Below are 15986 nucleotides of genomic sequence, written 5' to 3'. Positions count from 1 at the left end.
CTATCTGGTCCTCCTTCAGGAGTACTCATGAGGTCTGGCAGCCCTGGAACCTCTAGAACAGAGGGACATAAAACCAGGGATCCAAGGACACAGAGGTCAGCTCTTTACAAGCCTCCCACTATTACAACCAAATCGTGGTCTCTGAAGACAGAATGTACAGCTTTCAACAGATTTTCAGAAGTTTCTGTAACATCAAAACGATTAAGAACCACTGCCCGGAAGTCTAGAAATAGGTGGTAAAGGAAAGGTTTCTCTCAACCTTATGTCTACCATCATTAACACGGGACAATCAGTTTGTTGAGCAAACAAGGGCTAAGCACTGCCATGTCAGCCACTGCACTTAGGAGATGCTAGGAAAGGAGTTAAGACTACTCTGTCCTTGAGTTCGGGGAGGCAGACAAGAAAGAGAAAAACAATACCCCGACATGTGACAGAAGAACATATGGAAGGTGCTCCTGGAACAAAGCAGACTACGTGTTTCAAGAGAGGCAACAATGGCTTGTGAGGCCGACCTAACCAGTATTTATTGAGTGCCTCTTCTAGGAGTCCAGTGGTTAAAGACTTAGCATCCACCCACACAAGAAGCTGACAATTTAGAGGAAAAAGGACAAACATTCACACAAGAGTGATACTTACAGTAATATTAAAAAAGTACATACAAGAAAAGATGAATGAGCTCCATAAGAAGGAGAAGGCTTGTCAGGAGAGATTTATCATGCAGAGTCAGGGTTAATAAGAGCCGATCAAGTGGTCAATGTGTCACCCAAGGGCAGGGAGGTAGGACACAATGGGGTGGAGCCGGGGGGAGGGCCTGGCTCCACTTGGCTAAAGCACAGGGGATGAACGGGAGCACAGGAGTGAGCACAGACAAGTGGCAGAGGGAGGCTCGTCAGCCTACGCTAAAAACCTTGGGCTTTATGTAAGGGAGACACCAATGGTTTTAAGAAAGATCCGATGAGAGATGGAACACCTCTGCTTCAAAAATCATGTCTATACTACCACAATACCCTCAAAGCACACACTTCAAACCACATCAATCTCTACTACATCACTTACGCACACTCACACACACACGATTTCAAAATTCAATGGCACAAGATCAGTATGTACCATCATCCCCATCACTGTCCTATCTTTAGAATTTCATACAGGCCCTACATGAACACAGCCTGCTACCCTCTAATTTTGCTCACGAATTACCGTGAAGATCTAGGGAGACAACTTAGGAAAAGAGATTGAAATAGCACTCATTTACAGTAAAGCATTCAATTAATGTGGCCTATAATTATATACGGATGATGATAAAGAAGAAAAAGCTCACCAGCGATCAAAAGATAATATGGTTAAACAACCACAGACGAGAAAGAAATCTTAAGAAACTATGGAAATTGCTGGGTAACTTTTATCAAAAAAAGAAAAAAAAAATCAATTAGGCTGAAACTAAAAAGACGACAATCCTGAAGAATCTCTTCCAGGTCGGCTCAGGCAGCCACGCGGAGGCCTCGCCGGGCAATGGGTTCCCCACCATTCTCGGATATTCTGGAGAGGTCACCGTGTAACCGGCAAGACAACTTCACCAGGAAGTCTGACCCTGGAAGTGCACGTGTGAATCGTTTCCTAGACTTACTATCACTACCGTGACACCGGGTAACTGCCAGTTCAGCAAGTACAGGCTTGTGCCCTCGCAGAGGAAGCATTCCAAGACCAATCATTGCCAGTAACAAAGACATGAGAGACGGTGCTTCATGGCATCATGTCTTGGGCAGCATGCACTATTTATAACCAGGATGGTTTGATTTTTTTTAAAAAGTAAGTGCCATAAAGGTAAATGCAAAGTAACAGTGTACAAGATACTAGCGAGTAGGTAATCAAATCTTGACAAATCCAGCCTTATGAATTAAAATAATCCATAAAAGTCAAAACAACAGGGACTCAATGGTTAAAAACCAAAATCCAACAAGGGACAAACCCCTAAAGTTCTAAGATCTACTTATTTTTCATAATTGGGCAAGGCAGGCAATAGGGGGAAAAAAAACAAACAGGCCAGATATTAACTGAGCATTAAATGTCTATACACACAGAGGCCACTCATCAAGTTATGAGCGCTCAAGTCTTCAACGAGTCTTGGAACGTAAAAATGATTCCTTGCCAAGAGGGCTGAGAAGGAAAACAAGCTCACTGGCACAAACCAGATGGCCTGTGAGAACAGCTGCTGAAGCCAAGACCTCAAGGAGGACAATGCCAGAGAACAAGGACTATCAGGAACATGATTCAGTGGGGAAGTGGGGGCCTGTAAGCTAACGTCAGCTTCAGTGGGTTAAAATTAGTTTTAAAGGTTAGCCAGGACCCTAACAACCATCTAAAACATCATCTTGACGAGAAAAGGTTCCAGTTAACATCCTGTACAGTTCAGACCAGCAGCATTTTTATTTATGAGATGATTGGACCTTCACAATTGCAAACCCGTCCATCTCCACTAGACGGTGAAACTCACTGAACTCAGCATGATTCCCCCACTACTAATCACTTCATTGGAATAATCTTAAATTGCTTAAATGCCACCCTATGTATTTCTTAAATCCTGTTTACTTCAATGTGGTAAAGACCACTATGCCACCTTGAGAAGAAATGATCGAAGAAGATCATTACATGCAGTAACTTCTTCAAGACCAAGCCTCAAATCTAGGATTCAAGTCTCCAGCCCAGCGCGGCTCAACCCAATGCAGCCCAGAATCCCACTCAACTAGTAGTTTTCAGAGGCAACCTGGTGGCTCAGTTCGTTAAGCGTTTGCCTTCGGCTCAGGTCATGAGGTCATGATCCCAGGGTCCTGGGATGGAGCCCCACACGGGGAGCCTGCTTCTCCCTCTCCCTCTGCCCCTCCCACCCTGCTTGTGCTCGCAAATAATTCATTCAGTCAGTCAATCTTCAACTAGTAGTTTCCATTTGGGCTCCCTTAGAGCATCTTCAGATCACTCTATAAAGGGTGAGAGGCAGTGAAGTGTACTGTTGGCATGCCCAGGCCTGCTGGTTCTGCCACTTAGTACCCAAGTGGCCTTAAAAACAAGCGACTTAGCTTCTCTGTGAATGTTCCCTCATCAATAACACAGGGATAACAGTATCTACCTGGTAGTCATGACAATTAAATAAATGAATACACACAGAGTGCTTAGAACAACACCTGGCAGTAACAGTAAATATCTGTGGCTTATTTTACTGACGCCCTTCATCCTTATCATCATAACCACGGAAAGCACACAGCCAAAGAGAGCATGTTTTAAGCTGTTTCTACTCCATCCGGCCCAGGTTCTGGCCCTTACACATGCTTCAGGACTATATAAAGGCACTGCAGAGCTCCCCCACATGTATCCAGCCCCACCTGTATCTCAGCCCTGAGAGAGTTACAACCCAACTCTTCCCCAACCAGGATTCAGTCAGGACTTAAAGCACCAACTTGCTAAATATCACACAAATAACCAAAGAAAAGCGTGTCCTGTTTTCTCTTAAAACAAAAGGAACTTCCTTAGGATTCCTAATTAAATTCTATTTTCACCTGAACATTCTCCAGCTTTAGAGGAGGCTCCTGCCCAGTAGAAATACCATGCCCTCCTGCCTGGACACCGATTCACTCACACACGCACACACGCACGCGCGCGCACACACACACACACACACACACAGATTGTTACTCCTAAACACAGCAAGAGCACATTATAACATAATTTCTGCCAAGCCCTGATTTTCAACCTTTCTGTGGCTAAGAAATTGGTTTCTTGTCTGTTCGACTTTCTGAGGACGAGAACAAAAAGTAAGAACAGGCCAGCAGCTGCGGCCACATAAGACAGGAGATGCCAACACCAAAGTCCCTTCCCCGACATATCGGGGAACTCCCTTACGGGGCCTCCCCCCCAGTCTTGGTTCAAGTTCCTGCTGCCAGGAATTCCAGACCCAGCTCCAGCAGAGGTAAGGGGTCCCTCCACAGTAGACCACACTCCAAGGACTGCCCAGCTTTTAGCCACTCTTACAGACTTTTGGGTCCTAACACTTGGGGCCACTAATAACCATCCTTTGCATTCTACTTCCTGTCAGGACAACAGGCCCGGGGGAAAAAAAAAAAAAAAAACAGGTCCCTGGTTGTACGCATGATATCCTACTTTAAAAGTTGGGGGAAAAGTTTTGTTGTTGTTTTTTTTTTTTAACTTGGTAATTAAGATAATAATTAAAATATTCAGACTTCTGCCAGACCAGAAAGAAGCCCGAGAAACACTGTCCCCTCTCACTGAGGTCAACAATAAGGTTAGCCTGGATTGGCATTCCCTTCCGGTCCCACTACACAAATCTGTTCATTCTGTGTCCCCTAACAAAGAAGAGCCAGGAGCTAGTCCCCAAATGGGTAATCCAGGAACCGTGCAATACCACTCCCTCACGATGTGAATGTAACCATGTTCTCTTCAGAAAAATGTCCCTATTTTCCCTCCCATATTTCATGAACGGTGATTTATCTTGTTGCAACAGCTGTACTTCCATATTAATTCTTCCCAAGTCTTTTCACCGAAATGTAAATTTCAATTCTGAAACCACAATTGGGATTCTAAGAGCAAAACAGCATTAGTACGTTTAGAAATTGGTCTTATCTTAATGAAAAACATGGTCTCCCCAAATAAGTAGAAGTGGAAGGGGGAAACACTCTTACTGGGCTGCGTTATACTAACAGCCAAAAACTGAACCAAAGTACCCTAGAGACCAATGGGAAAACATACTTCAGGCATCCCATTACAACACATACACCAGGGGACTAGACCCCAACGACCAACAATTAAAAAAAAAAAAAATCTTTTGGCCAAGCATTTTTCCAGACATTACCTCAGGTTAAAGACTAACAAGAAGCTGCACCTTTTTACGGATGCTCAAGTAATAATTAACTTGGCTATGTACCTATCGGCCAAGAACACTAACCTGAATTTATTCCATAAATCTGCAAGAGGGATACTCCAGATTCTATTCTGCTCAACTTTGAAGCTGACAACAAAGCAACTTGCACATACTTGAAGTGACAATGGGGGTGAAGGCTGAGAAGCATAAAGTCAGACAAATCAAAATCTGTGAAATTACACATGCTTCAGAGATCCTCCACTAACATTTCAGTTAAATCTGCTTTATGATCACCCCTGTAGATTTTTCAGCAGACAAAGGGTGGGGGGGGATAATTTTAATTAGAGCCCTGGAGATTGGCTCTCTAACAAGACCACCTATTTCCCAAACTGTTTTTCATGGAACCTCCAAACCTGAAATGGACGAGCAATCACGTGGGCACGGATTTGTCAGAACAGTTCACCAACACCCAGAGGCCTCTCCAGGAAAGCATGTGATACAGTGAGAGATTATCAGAGAAGTCAAATGACTATCACCCCCACACTGCTAATCTATGTTACCTCCCTGCAAAAGCCAATTAGCAAAATATGTACAAAATGCAGAGCTAACAGGACTGTACATTTGGCTACATATTTTAGGTAGTTCATAGAATTTCTAGTTCAAAAAAAAAAAAACCCACAAAAACTACTTTTCAGGGGATGTTTCAAATTTAAGTAGATTTTTTTTTTAAAGAACAGGACCATAAGAATAGTAAGAACTAAATTCAGATTGCTGATTATATTCTCTGTTCTATGAAAAGAATGCAAATGATACACCTATTTGACAATGCTAAAATAGGTACAATACCCAAAAAACTTATTTATATTATTCAACCAACACTATAGTTTAAAGTCAAGTCAAAGGCAAAAAGCGAACAGTTAAGTGGGCAAGTTCTTGGTCCTGCACCTTGTCAATCAGCCCAGTATAACACGCGTCACTAGAAGACAAAGTAACAGCACAAAAGAAATGGGCAATGAAGAGCATCCGAAGTTCTAGAAAGGTGTTATTAAAGCTGACCTGAGCTGGGCCATCTCCAACTCATGCTGACTTCAGTGTCATGTCCTATGGGCACCCCCCACCTTGTTCCTGAACTTCTCCTACTTTTCTTCATCTGACAGGTACCTCTCCTTACTTTCGACCTGCACTAGGAATTCGTTAGACAAACCCCCCAAAAGAACATACCAAATTTTACTATTTTTACTGCACAAAACATATTGACTTTCCCTGAAAGAATTCTATACTACGATGCCAACTGTCTTGCCAAAAATCTCTAAAATAACTTGGGCTGATAATTCTATTGCCTCCAAAAACACATCTTACAATGTATAACAGGCCAATGTGTAAGTACGATTAAATCACTTTGATTCAATTCCAAAAAATACACAAACATTAATCTACTGTAATATTAACTACTTTTTTCTGTAAAGCCAAAGACTACAGAACAGGTGACCAAGAAATCTCCAACTTTGCACCTTCCAATCTCAGTATTTCCAGAGATGCACAACAGTTTCTGCCCACAGTCTCACTTACTTCATCCCCTCATCCCCCACTAAGTTACCACTAGAAAACTCCAGCACTGCCATTCAGCTCCGAAAACTACTACAGATTTCAGAACACGGCCTTGTTTGGTTGTTTCCCCTTTCTTCCTGGTAGTAAGAATATCCCAATCTCTTAAATTTATATGCAAAAAAATACTCATTTCTAAATGAGTCTTTAAAAAGCAACAAAAGGGGTGCCTGGGTGGCTCAGTCAAGTGGCTGACTCTTGACTCCGGCTCAGGAGATGAGCCCCGCACCAGGCTCCATGCTGAACGTGGAGCCTGCTTGAGGTTCTCTCTCCCTCTCCCCTTCCCTTGCTCACATACGCTCTCACTCTCTCTCTAAAAAATCATACATATATAAAAAGCAACAATAAAAATACTCTTTCCCCTTGAAAGAAAAATCCAAAAGAGGCAGTGCTCACATAATTTAAGTCATCAGGTAATGTGTACATTAATATGGTTCTATTTTCTGTCTCAACTTTAACTTGTACCAATTCTTTTTAGGCTTTCCAGAGCAAAAAGGAAAAAGGAAAAAAGAAAAAAGTAGGACTAACTGTCCTTGGGAAATTCACAAACATATTCATTGTTTCAGCTGCAGTTCTTAAATTTTGGATACTCTTGCATGTTGACGCTGTACCTGAAAATTCGAATTAATATTGGAGAGTATGACAAAATAGACATATATTCTCCTCCTCAGAGGAGTGACTAAAAGAAAACAGCATAACCAACAGCAGTCCGTTAAATTATTATTTAAAAATCTGGCTCTAGTAGCCATCTGTGTTCCCCAGGGCTGAGCACCTAATCTCAGCTGGGCCACCTGAGACCCACCCTGAGCACTAACCCTAGTGCCCCGTCCCCGTGTCGTCCCCCTGCCCCCCACAGTCCCATTTCCACTTCAGCAAGATGAAAGAAAGGCTCGTGAACCAGAACCCGGAGAATTCCACCAAACTGGAAGCACCAGTGTGCATCGGTGGGAAAGAAAAGGTGGTTCACAGAACAGCTACAGCAGATGATAAAAAACTTCCGTTCTGCTTGAAGAGGTTAGGGGGAAACACTACTTCCAGTATTAAAGAAGTGACTATGGGGCGCCTGGGTGGCTCAGTCGGGTGGGCGACTGCCTTCGGCTCAGGTCATGATCCTGGAGTCCCGGGATCGAGTCCCACATCGGGCTCCCTGCTCGGCAGGGAGTCTGCTTCTCCCTCTGACCCTCCCCCCTCTCAAGTGACTATGTTCACAAACCGAGGAACAGGGATCCAGTTGCCCAAAGCTGCCGGGAAGGCATGCCCGTTACAGACCATACTGACACAGAGCCGCTGACAGAAACGCTACCCAGCATCTTAAATTAAAGCAACTGGGTGCAGACGGTCTGACCGGCTCAAGACGACGGGCTTACGCTCTGCCCACACAACCTGTGGACGGAAAAGCACCACTTGCTGCTGGGGACCAGCTTGATGGGGACGTTCCAGATCGTGTGCAGAATTAAGAACAAAGCGAAGGGAACGGAGTCAACTGCTGAAGAAGACAGAACCTGAAGAAGTTACTGGCAACTGCTATTTTATATTAGCACTCCTTTTTAAAATGTTGTTCAGGGGTCCGATAAAATCTAGAGCTCTAATACTTTTAAGACCAAGCCCCTTGGACACTGCAGCTCTTTTCAGTTTTTGCTTAGACACAATTCATTCTTTGCAGCTAATTAAACTGAATAAGCCTGGGAATAAAGTTTGAAACAAGGTTAATAAAATTCTTTGCCTAGTATAAGGTTTTATTTTTTTATGCCACTGACACTGATTTCTACACAGAAAGCAAAGTTGTTTATAGAAAGCTAATCATGGCATGTCATATGGCTGACAATCTCATGAAATTTGATTAAAGATTTTAAATGGCAGTATAATGTGAAAAAATTAAAATGTATTTTATACATTACATTCAAATTAAAAAATAAAAACAAAAAACAAAAAGAAAAAATCTCTGGAAGGAAGGAAGGAAGGAAGAAAAAAAGAATCTGGTATTTTAGATGACTGGTATATAATCCATAGATACATCTAACACATGCGAGTGGTATAGAACTCATTAGAAAAAGAATCCCTTGAATAAACAGAAGTACATTAACAATATTATAGCCTCTAAAATAACTCATTTCCAGGATAATTATACGCTTCTTGTACTTTATACATATTAGTGAACGCATGGTTGGTGCAGTGGGTGGTAACTAAAGAATTTATTTGTGGTATTACTGAGTATAAACTTAAAAGTTTCAATGTATTAAGAAAAGCACCTTTTTTAGAATGGATATGTTCATCGAGGAAACATTAAGGAGATTAATAAACTGAACTCCATGTAGGGCAGTTCATCTAGCACTGTGATTACTACCCAGTTTCCTTCTATTTCCACTACCATTCTCAGAGGGCAGGACATTCAAAGCCAAAATAATCATTAATTTACTCATTTGTTCTTTTAACATTTAATGAGCAGTTTCTACCTGCCTGGTACTTCTTGCTAGGGCTGAAGACAGAAAACGTAGGAGCTAAAAGCCTGTCCTGGAAGGTGGTTTGGGGCTGAACTGTGTCCCCCAAAATTCATGCGTTCAAGTCCCAATCCCCAGTACCTGAGAAGGTGACTTGGAGATAAGGCCTTAAAAGAGATAAACAAAATGAGGTCATCAGGGTGGTCCCTAATCCAATAGGACTGGTGTCCCTATAAGAAGAGATCAGGACCCAGACATACACAGGGGAGATGGCATGAAGACAGGGAGAAGACAAGCCAAGGAGAAAAGACTCCGAGAAAACCATGCCAACACCTCCAATTTCGACTTCTAGCCTCCGGAACTGTGAAATCAATGTCTGTGGTTTAAGCCACCCAGTCTGTGCACTCTGCTATGGCAGCCGTCAGCAAACTCATACAAAGGCTTGTACTCCACCAGGGAGACGGACATACAACCGTAATATCCGTGAAAAGCAGCTACGTTCGAGATCTGCACAAAGTGCGAAACAATACACACTCTAGCCTACACCAGCTGTCTTGGATGTTCTGGTTTCAGGCTCTTATTCCAGGTGGAAGAGTATCGTAACAAAGCATTCCTACCATTTCCAAGACATGAACAGACTAACACATGCTGGGCAGCCTCCCCATGTCATTTCACTTTATCTCCCATTCATCTTGCAGCCGTTGAGTGTCCCCATCTTACAGATGAAGTCCGTTTCAGTGAGATGACTAACTCGTCAAGATCACCCTGGAAGAGCCACGTCCCTTCAATTCAACATGGCACTGCCCTGCTTCTGCCTCTCCCAACAAAACCTGAAGGACCTCCCAAGGAAAGCAGCCCACATCATGGAAGTCAGCAGAGCGTTCTCTCTGTGCACGGCATCGCTTCACAGGGGTACGATGATCTCTGGAAGGCATGCCAGGTAGTGGGAAGGGCTACTCTAAGTCTGCAAACAGTCTGCAACAACTTCTCAAAGTTGCAGCAAAACCACCATGATGGTTCTGATAATACAGAGCACAAACGTAAAAGATCAGTATCAGTGGTGATGATGTCAATTTTCTCCTGGTTGTTTCTGTTTTGTTTTTTTAACTCATTTTATGCCAAGTCAGTCAGGTTCCTTTGGTTCCAAACTCACTCCTTACTATGCACAGAGACACCTGCAAAAGGACAAAAAGCATGCACACTCACCTCTGTGTTGAGCCCTGAGAGGCCGAAAGGGAAAGGTAAAGCAGGTAGCACAGGGCAGATATTTCCTTTAGGAAAACCGGACTAAAAAGAACATATTTACCTGTTTCTTCATCTATTTTGAAAACACCAACACCGGACCCATCTCTAATAGAGTAGCGGACCTCCCCGTCTCTTCCTGTGTCCTCATCGTGAGCAGATACTGTCATTACGGAGGAACCAATAGGCACATCTTCTTTCACTACACCCTTTTCCACGAAGCTGGAAAACACCGGTGGGTGTAAGTTCTCATTCACGTCAATGACCTCCACTTCAACATAGCAAGTGGAAGACAGAGAAACCGGCTTCCCTTTGTCTTTGGCCCTCACAGTGAGATTATACACTTGCTTCTTCTCAAAGTCCAAATGCTGTACAATTCTGACTGCTCCGCTGAGTTTATCCACATCAAAGTGTCCTTCTCCGTGGTCCAGAAGACTGTATCTCACTTGGCTAGACTGACCTAAATCAGGATCATAGGCCTCCAACCACATGATAATGGTTCCTTCCGGAAGGTCCTCTCGAACTTTCACACGGTAATTAGGTGGGATGAATTTAGGTGGGTTGTCATTAACATCCTCTAATGACACTTTCAAAAGCACAGTGGAAAGCAACTGGGGCTCTTCTCGGGCTTGATCCCTGGCCTCGATCTTTAAGTAATGCACGTGCTGTACTTCTCGATCCAAAGGGTACACAATTTTAACAACTCCAGTCACGCTGTCAATGGAAAATTTATCTGTGTCTGTAAGAATAGAGTAGGTCACGTGTCCATTTGGCCCTAAATCTTTATCTGTGGCTTCAACCTGGATGATTTCGCTATTTATCTCTTTGTCTTCGCTCACTTCAACAAAATAGCTCTCCTGTAAAAACTCCGGAGGATGATCATTGGCATCCAGAACTCTGATGTCTAGGAGGCGCCAAGCGGCCTTCTGTGGTATACCAAGGTCAGAGACTGTAATGTTCAGGGTGTACTTGTCTGTTGTTTCACGGTCAAGGGGCGATAAAATCTTTAGCATGCCAGTTTCCATGTCAACAATGAAGCAACTATCCTCATTTCCTCCAGAAATAGCATAGACCAGTTTTCCATTGAAGCCAGTGTCAAGGTCACTAGCATTCATGAAAATCATGTTGGACCCCACTGGATGGTTTTCCTTTACCTCCATGCCAGCTGGAAGGGTACTTCTGAACTGAGGCGCGTGTGCATTGACAGAGTGGGAATCAAAGAAAACATCCTCGACGTCTCCCTGACTGTGTAACTTATTTGCCTGCAGGAGTTTCTCCGCCAGCATTTTGGCAACACCAGTCTCTTCACACTCTAAGTGTACTGGCTTGCGGGTGGCCGCCACGGTTAGGTTGATGTATAACGGTGTGGCGAAATTTTCTCCATCTGTAGCTGTGATTCTCAGGCTGTGAAAGGACACCCTGGTCCCTAAGCCATCCATGAGCGACTGCTTTAGGGACAACACCCCAGAGTTGGGGTTTAAGCTAAACAGATCTAGTTCATTTCCGGCTTCGATCTGGTATCGGACCAACTGAAGTTCGTCGGCATCGATGGCGGAAACGGTGGTTATTTGCTCCCCCACACCCAGATCCCTGGGAATCGTCCCCTCGCAGTTGATTTTCTCAAACAGGGGTGTGTTGTCATTCAAGTTATTGAGAGTCACCGTGGCAAGGACTTCTACTTCCCGGCGGTAGGGCAAGCCCCAGTCTGACGCTCGAATCCTCAGAGTGTAAACTCGAGGCATCAGCTCATAGTCCAAGTCTTCTGAAGTACTCACAGCACCAGTGAAATGGTTAATGACGAACGGCACGTGATTTAAGTTTGCAATACTGTAGGTCACATACCCGTTCTCACCCTCATCGGGGTCTGTGGCAGTCGCACTCATGACCGTCGTCCCAATGGGCACATTCTCATCAAAAGATGCTTTGTAAGCGGTCTGGGTAAATTCAGGGGGATTGCTATTTGCACCCAAGACTTTAACCAAGACTCTAGTGGAGGCTATTCGGTCACTTGTTGTTACCTCAAGTTCAAAATGGGACGCCTGCTGTCTTTTAACTGGTTCTAAAATAGAAATGAGACCCGTGTTGTGATTTAAACTGAATTTAGCTTTTCCGGGTGTACTTTTAAAAACATACCTCAAATGAGAATAACTAGGCGTGGCCTTCACCATGACCACGGGTGTATTGGAAGGAGCAAATTCACTGATCTCTGCTCTATAAACATCCTTTTCAAACTTGACCGGGCCGGCTTTGAACTGCGGAGAAGTCACACGAATGACTTTTACAGAAGAGAACTGGGGAGGAGTCCCTTTATCTTTAGCCTGGAGTGTCAGACTGTAGCCAAAGGGATGACTGTCCCAGTCGACGGCACCCACTGCTTTGACCTTATATTCTTTGCTCCCCGGGGAGGACCTCACCGTTCTAAACTGTTGAAGGAGGTCACCGGCCACAATGCTTAAGGAAGCTATTTCCCCATTGGGACCCTGATCGCAGTCATCCACGGTTATGATTGCGTATGTTGGGTCCTTGTCCAGCTCTGACGGGGACAGCGTCACCGCCGTGATTACGGGAGCACATCTGTTGGCCTGCTCCACGTGCACAGTCAGCTTGGCCAGGCTGCTGATACCACTGCTTCCGTAGAGTTTCATCCCACGGTCCACGGCAAGAATTTCCATCTCATAGAGCTTGGTCTCTGCGTAATCGAGTCTACCAGTTAAAACGACTGCACCGCTGGTTGGGTGAATCGCAAACATGTCTGTTCGGTCTTTGAAGCTGTAGTAAAACTCTCCATTGGTTCCTATGTCTGCATCCGTGGCACTGACCCTTGCAACGCTGGTCCTTATGGCTGTGTTTTCAGGTAAGGAAACACTGTACGAAGTGGGAGAGAAGAGAGGTCTCAAGTCATTTGTATCCAGCACTTGCACCCTGACCTTTGCTCGGGCTTCGGCATTTGAATTTTTTTCAATGGCTTTGACGATCAGTGTGTAATGGTCTTTCACTTCTCTATTCAGAATAGCTGTATTTCCCCCTTTGGTCCTTATTCTTAAAAAGCAAAAGTCCCCAAGAATGTACTCTTCAGCTTTGAAAAGGTTTTCATTGTCTCCGGAGACAATTTTGTACCTTAACTCCCACAATGGATTTGTAAGGTAAATACCCATCTTCACAGGATGCCCGACATAGGTTTTCGCTGCGGAGTTCTCATGCACCGTGACGTTGTACTGGAAACGTGTAAACTGGAGAGGCGTCTGGGCAAGTGTTTGGCTTCCGTCACCATCTCCAAAATGCTGCAGGAGGAGCAGAAGCAGAAGCAAGACCAGGGGTCTCCCCATCGCTTAACCCTCAGGAACCTAAAACAGAACAAAGAAATAAGAATCATGACCTCAAAGAAATAAAAACAAACAAAACAGTGTAAATTTGTTCTGTTAGTTTGTCTGGGACCTTACATTTTAATAAAGTATTGTACATCTGTATGAAATGTGAATAAATGCAATAGTTACTAGGTTGTTTTTTTTTTTTTTCTGTTTTCCAAGTATCAATACCTCTAACACGTTTGGAATTACTAAGTTTAGGAAAAATCTTTTTCTCATACTTCAATGACTCGAGTTAAAGAACTATAAGGAACATCAGATCAAAGACTGCCAAGTGTAACAGCTAAGTTGTATTCGTATTATACTTATATCTTCAAAGCAAATATAACCAATTGTTAACAAAGCGAGACAACAAACATTTTTTGGGTTTACTCATATACAATAAATTAAATGCCCCAAAGCTCACAAATTTAATGCCATTACAGTATCCTAAGCACAAAAGCTTTGATTAATTTAGAACAACAAAAACTCTGAAAGGTGGTTTCATATGACCTCCTATAATGACATTCTGTCATCTCCTTTCAAAATGTAGCCTGAAATTATTTCTTTAGAAGAGTAATTAAGTTCACTCCCTACAAAATGTAAGGGTTTATTGTCTCATTTAGCACTATATAACTACTTAAGAGTATTAAAATAATTATAAAATAAATAGATCATTTTGATACTGAGATCACCCCTAAACCAACATGAGTCAAAAAGGAGTCCAGGGCGCCTGGGTGGCTCAGTTGGTTAAGCGACTGCTTTCGGCTCAGGTCATGATCCTGGAGTCCCTGGATCGAGTCCCGCATAGGGCTTCCTGCGGCAGGGAGCCTGCTTCTGCCTCTGACCCTCCCCCCTCTCATGTGCTCTCTCTCTCTCATTCTCTCTGTCTCAAATAAATAAATTTAAAAAAAATCCTAAAAAAAAAAAAAAAAAAAAAAAAAAAGGAGTCCATTTAGGGATGCCTGGGTGGCTCAGTCGTTATGCGTCTGCCTTCGGCTCAGGTCATGATCCCAGCGTCCTGGGATCAAGCCCCACATCGGGCTCCCTGCTCAGCGGGAAGCCTGCTTCTCCCTCTCCCACTCCCCCTGCTTGTGTTCCCTCTCTCACTGTCTGTCAAATAAATAAATAAAATCTTAAAAAAAAAAAAAAAAGAGTCCATTTACCAATGGGAAACCAGCAGCTTAATATCAAACAGAACTTTTAAGTCAGCAAAGCAGATTTCACCAACCACATCAATGTTTTCTCACCACTGCTGTCAACAACCAGTGTTCACAACTAAACACAAGACACACACATACACACACAGCTAAAGCATCTAAGCTAAACACATGGAGAGGGCCCATCAATGCAGCAAGATGGCGGGCGCTGTGGGAAGGTTGGAGGGTGAGAGAGAAGGCAAGGGGGCATTTGAGACAGGGTTGCCTTTCACGTGGGAAGAAAGGCAGGCCACTGGGCTGGCCTACCAGGTGAGCAGGACAATTTCTTCAGACCAACTGTTCCTCTCCATGCCAACAAATTCACCCTGCAAGTCAACGGAGCCTCACAAAACATCCCAGTACTCAGTAGAGGACAGCACCGCACCTTGGCAAAGTAACTCTCAGATGAAGATTCACGGGATGGGAGTTCCACCCAAAGGTGAAAGCGGCAGGAGACTGGAGGGTTGGTTTAAAGGTCAGCTGAAATTAGCACAGCGGCATTAATTTACAGTATCCTAACTGCATCACTGCCAACACTGGCCCAGTAGTCATTTCATGAGGGGAAAAAGGAGAGAAGCACTGCTATGCGCAAAGCAGTAAGAAGCCTGACCGACACTGAATTACGCAGCAGTTGTGCACCCTACCTGGTTCTTTGGCCATCATGCCATATCCTCAGCGGATAAAGTCAGGAGATTTACACAGATTTTTGGCTTCCAGGAGAACAAACATCATTTAAATAAAATAAGAAAATGGTTTTCTCCCCAAACAATCTCTTCATTTGGTCCACAGTTCTAATATTCAGGGAAGTTTTAATTATGTAATGACCCAATAATTTTATCAAAACAAGGGAAAACTTCAACCTACAGGTATTGAGAATCTGCTACCATGTAAGATACATGGAACTAAAGACTATTTCCTGATCCTGAGGCATTTACAAACTAGGAATAATACGTATGTGTATATATATGTATGTGTGTGTGTATATACACAAACATAGAGAAAATACTTTTAAAAACACTTAAAAAGCTGTTAAACAAGCACAGTCTATTGTTTTACAGGATTTATTACTGCTATCTACTTTACAACAAAGTATTATCCCCGGATTCTACTGCAACCAATTAAAACTATTTTTGCTTAATTCTACATATAAAATATTATGTAGCCATTAAAAAGAATAAGACAGCACTCTACATGTTGCTATGTGAAGATCGTCCAGATAGGTTACCTGGCAAAACGAAACTGATCCCATTTATGTTTGTAAAAAGGGACGGGAGATGAATTATGTGCA

General features: G+C 43.4%; 1 protein-coding gene across 2 annotated transcripts in view; it reads right to left on the bottom strand.

Annotated features, from left to right (window-relative positions):
• Positions 1 to 15986, bottom strand: part of FAT1 (FAT atypical cadherin 1) — a 129065-nt gene that overhangs the window by 100363 nt on the left and 12716 nt on the right. For both annotated transcript variants that reach the window (XM_035004200.1, XM_035004199.1), the window contains exon 2: positions 10220 to 13499. In XM_035004200.1, the coding sequence (XP_034860091.1) occupies positions 10220 to 13481 (3262 nt within the window). In that variant the 5' untranslated portion in view covers positions 13482 to 13499. The remainder of the gene's footprint in view (positions 1 to 10219; positions 13500 to 15986) is intronic.

This window comes from Mirounga leonina, unplaced genomic scaffold (assembly GCF_011800145.1).
Source record: "Mirounga leonina isolate KUSES-001 unplaced genomic scaffold, KU_Mleo_1.0 Mir_128, whole genome shotgun sequence".
Lineage (NCBI taxonomy): Eukaryota > Metazoa > Chordata > Mammalia > Carnivora > Phocidae > Mirounga > Mirounga leonina.
The sequence above is the reverse complement of the archived record's forward strand: the minus strand, read 5'-3'. Positions and strand labels throughout refer to the sequence as shown.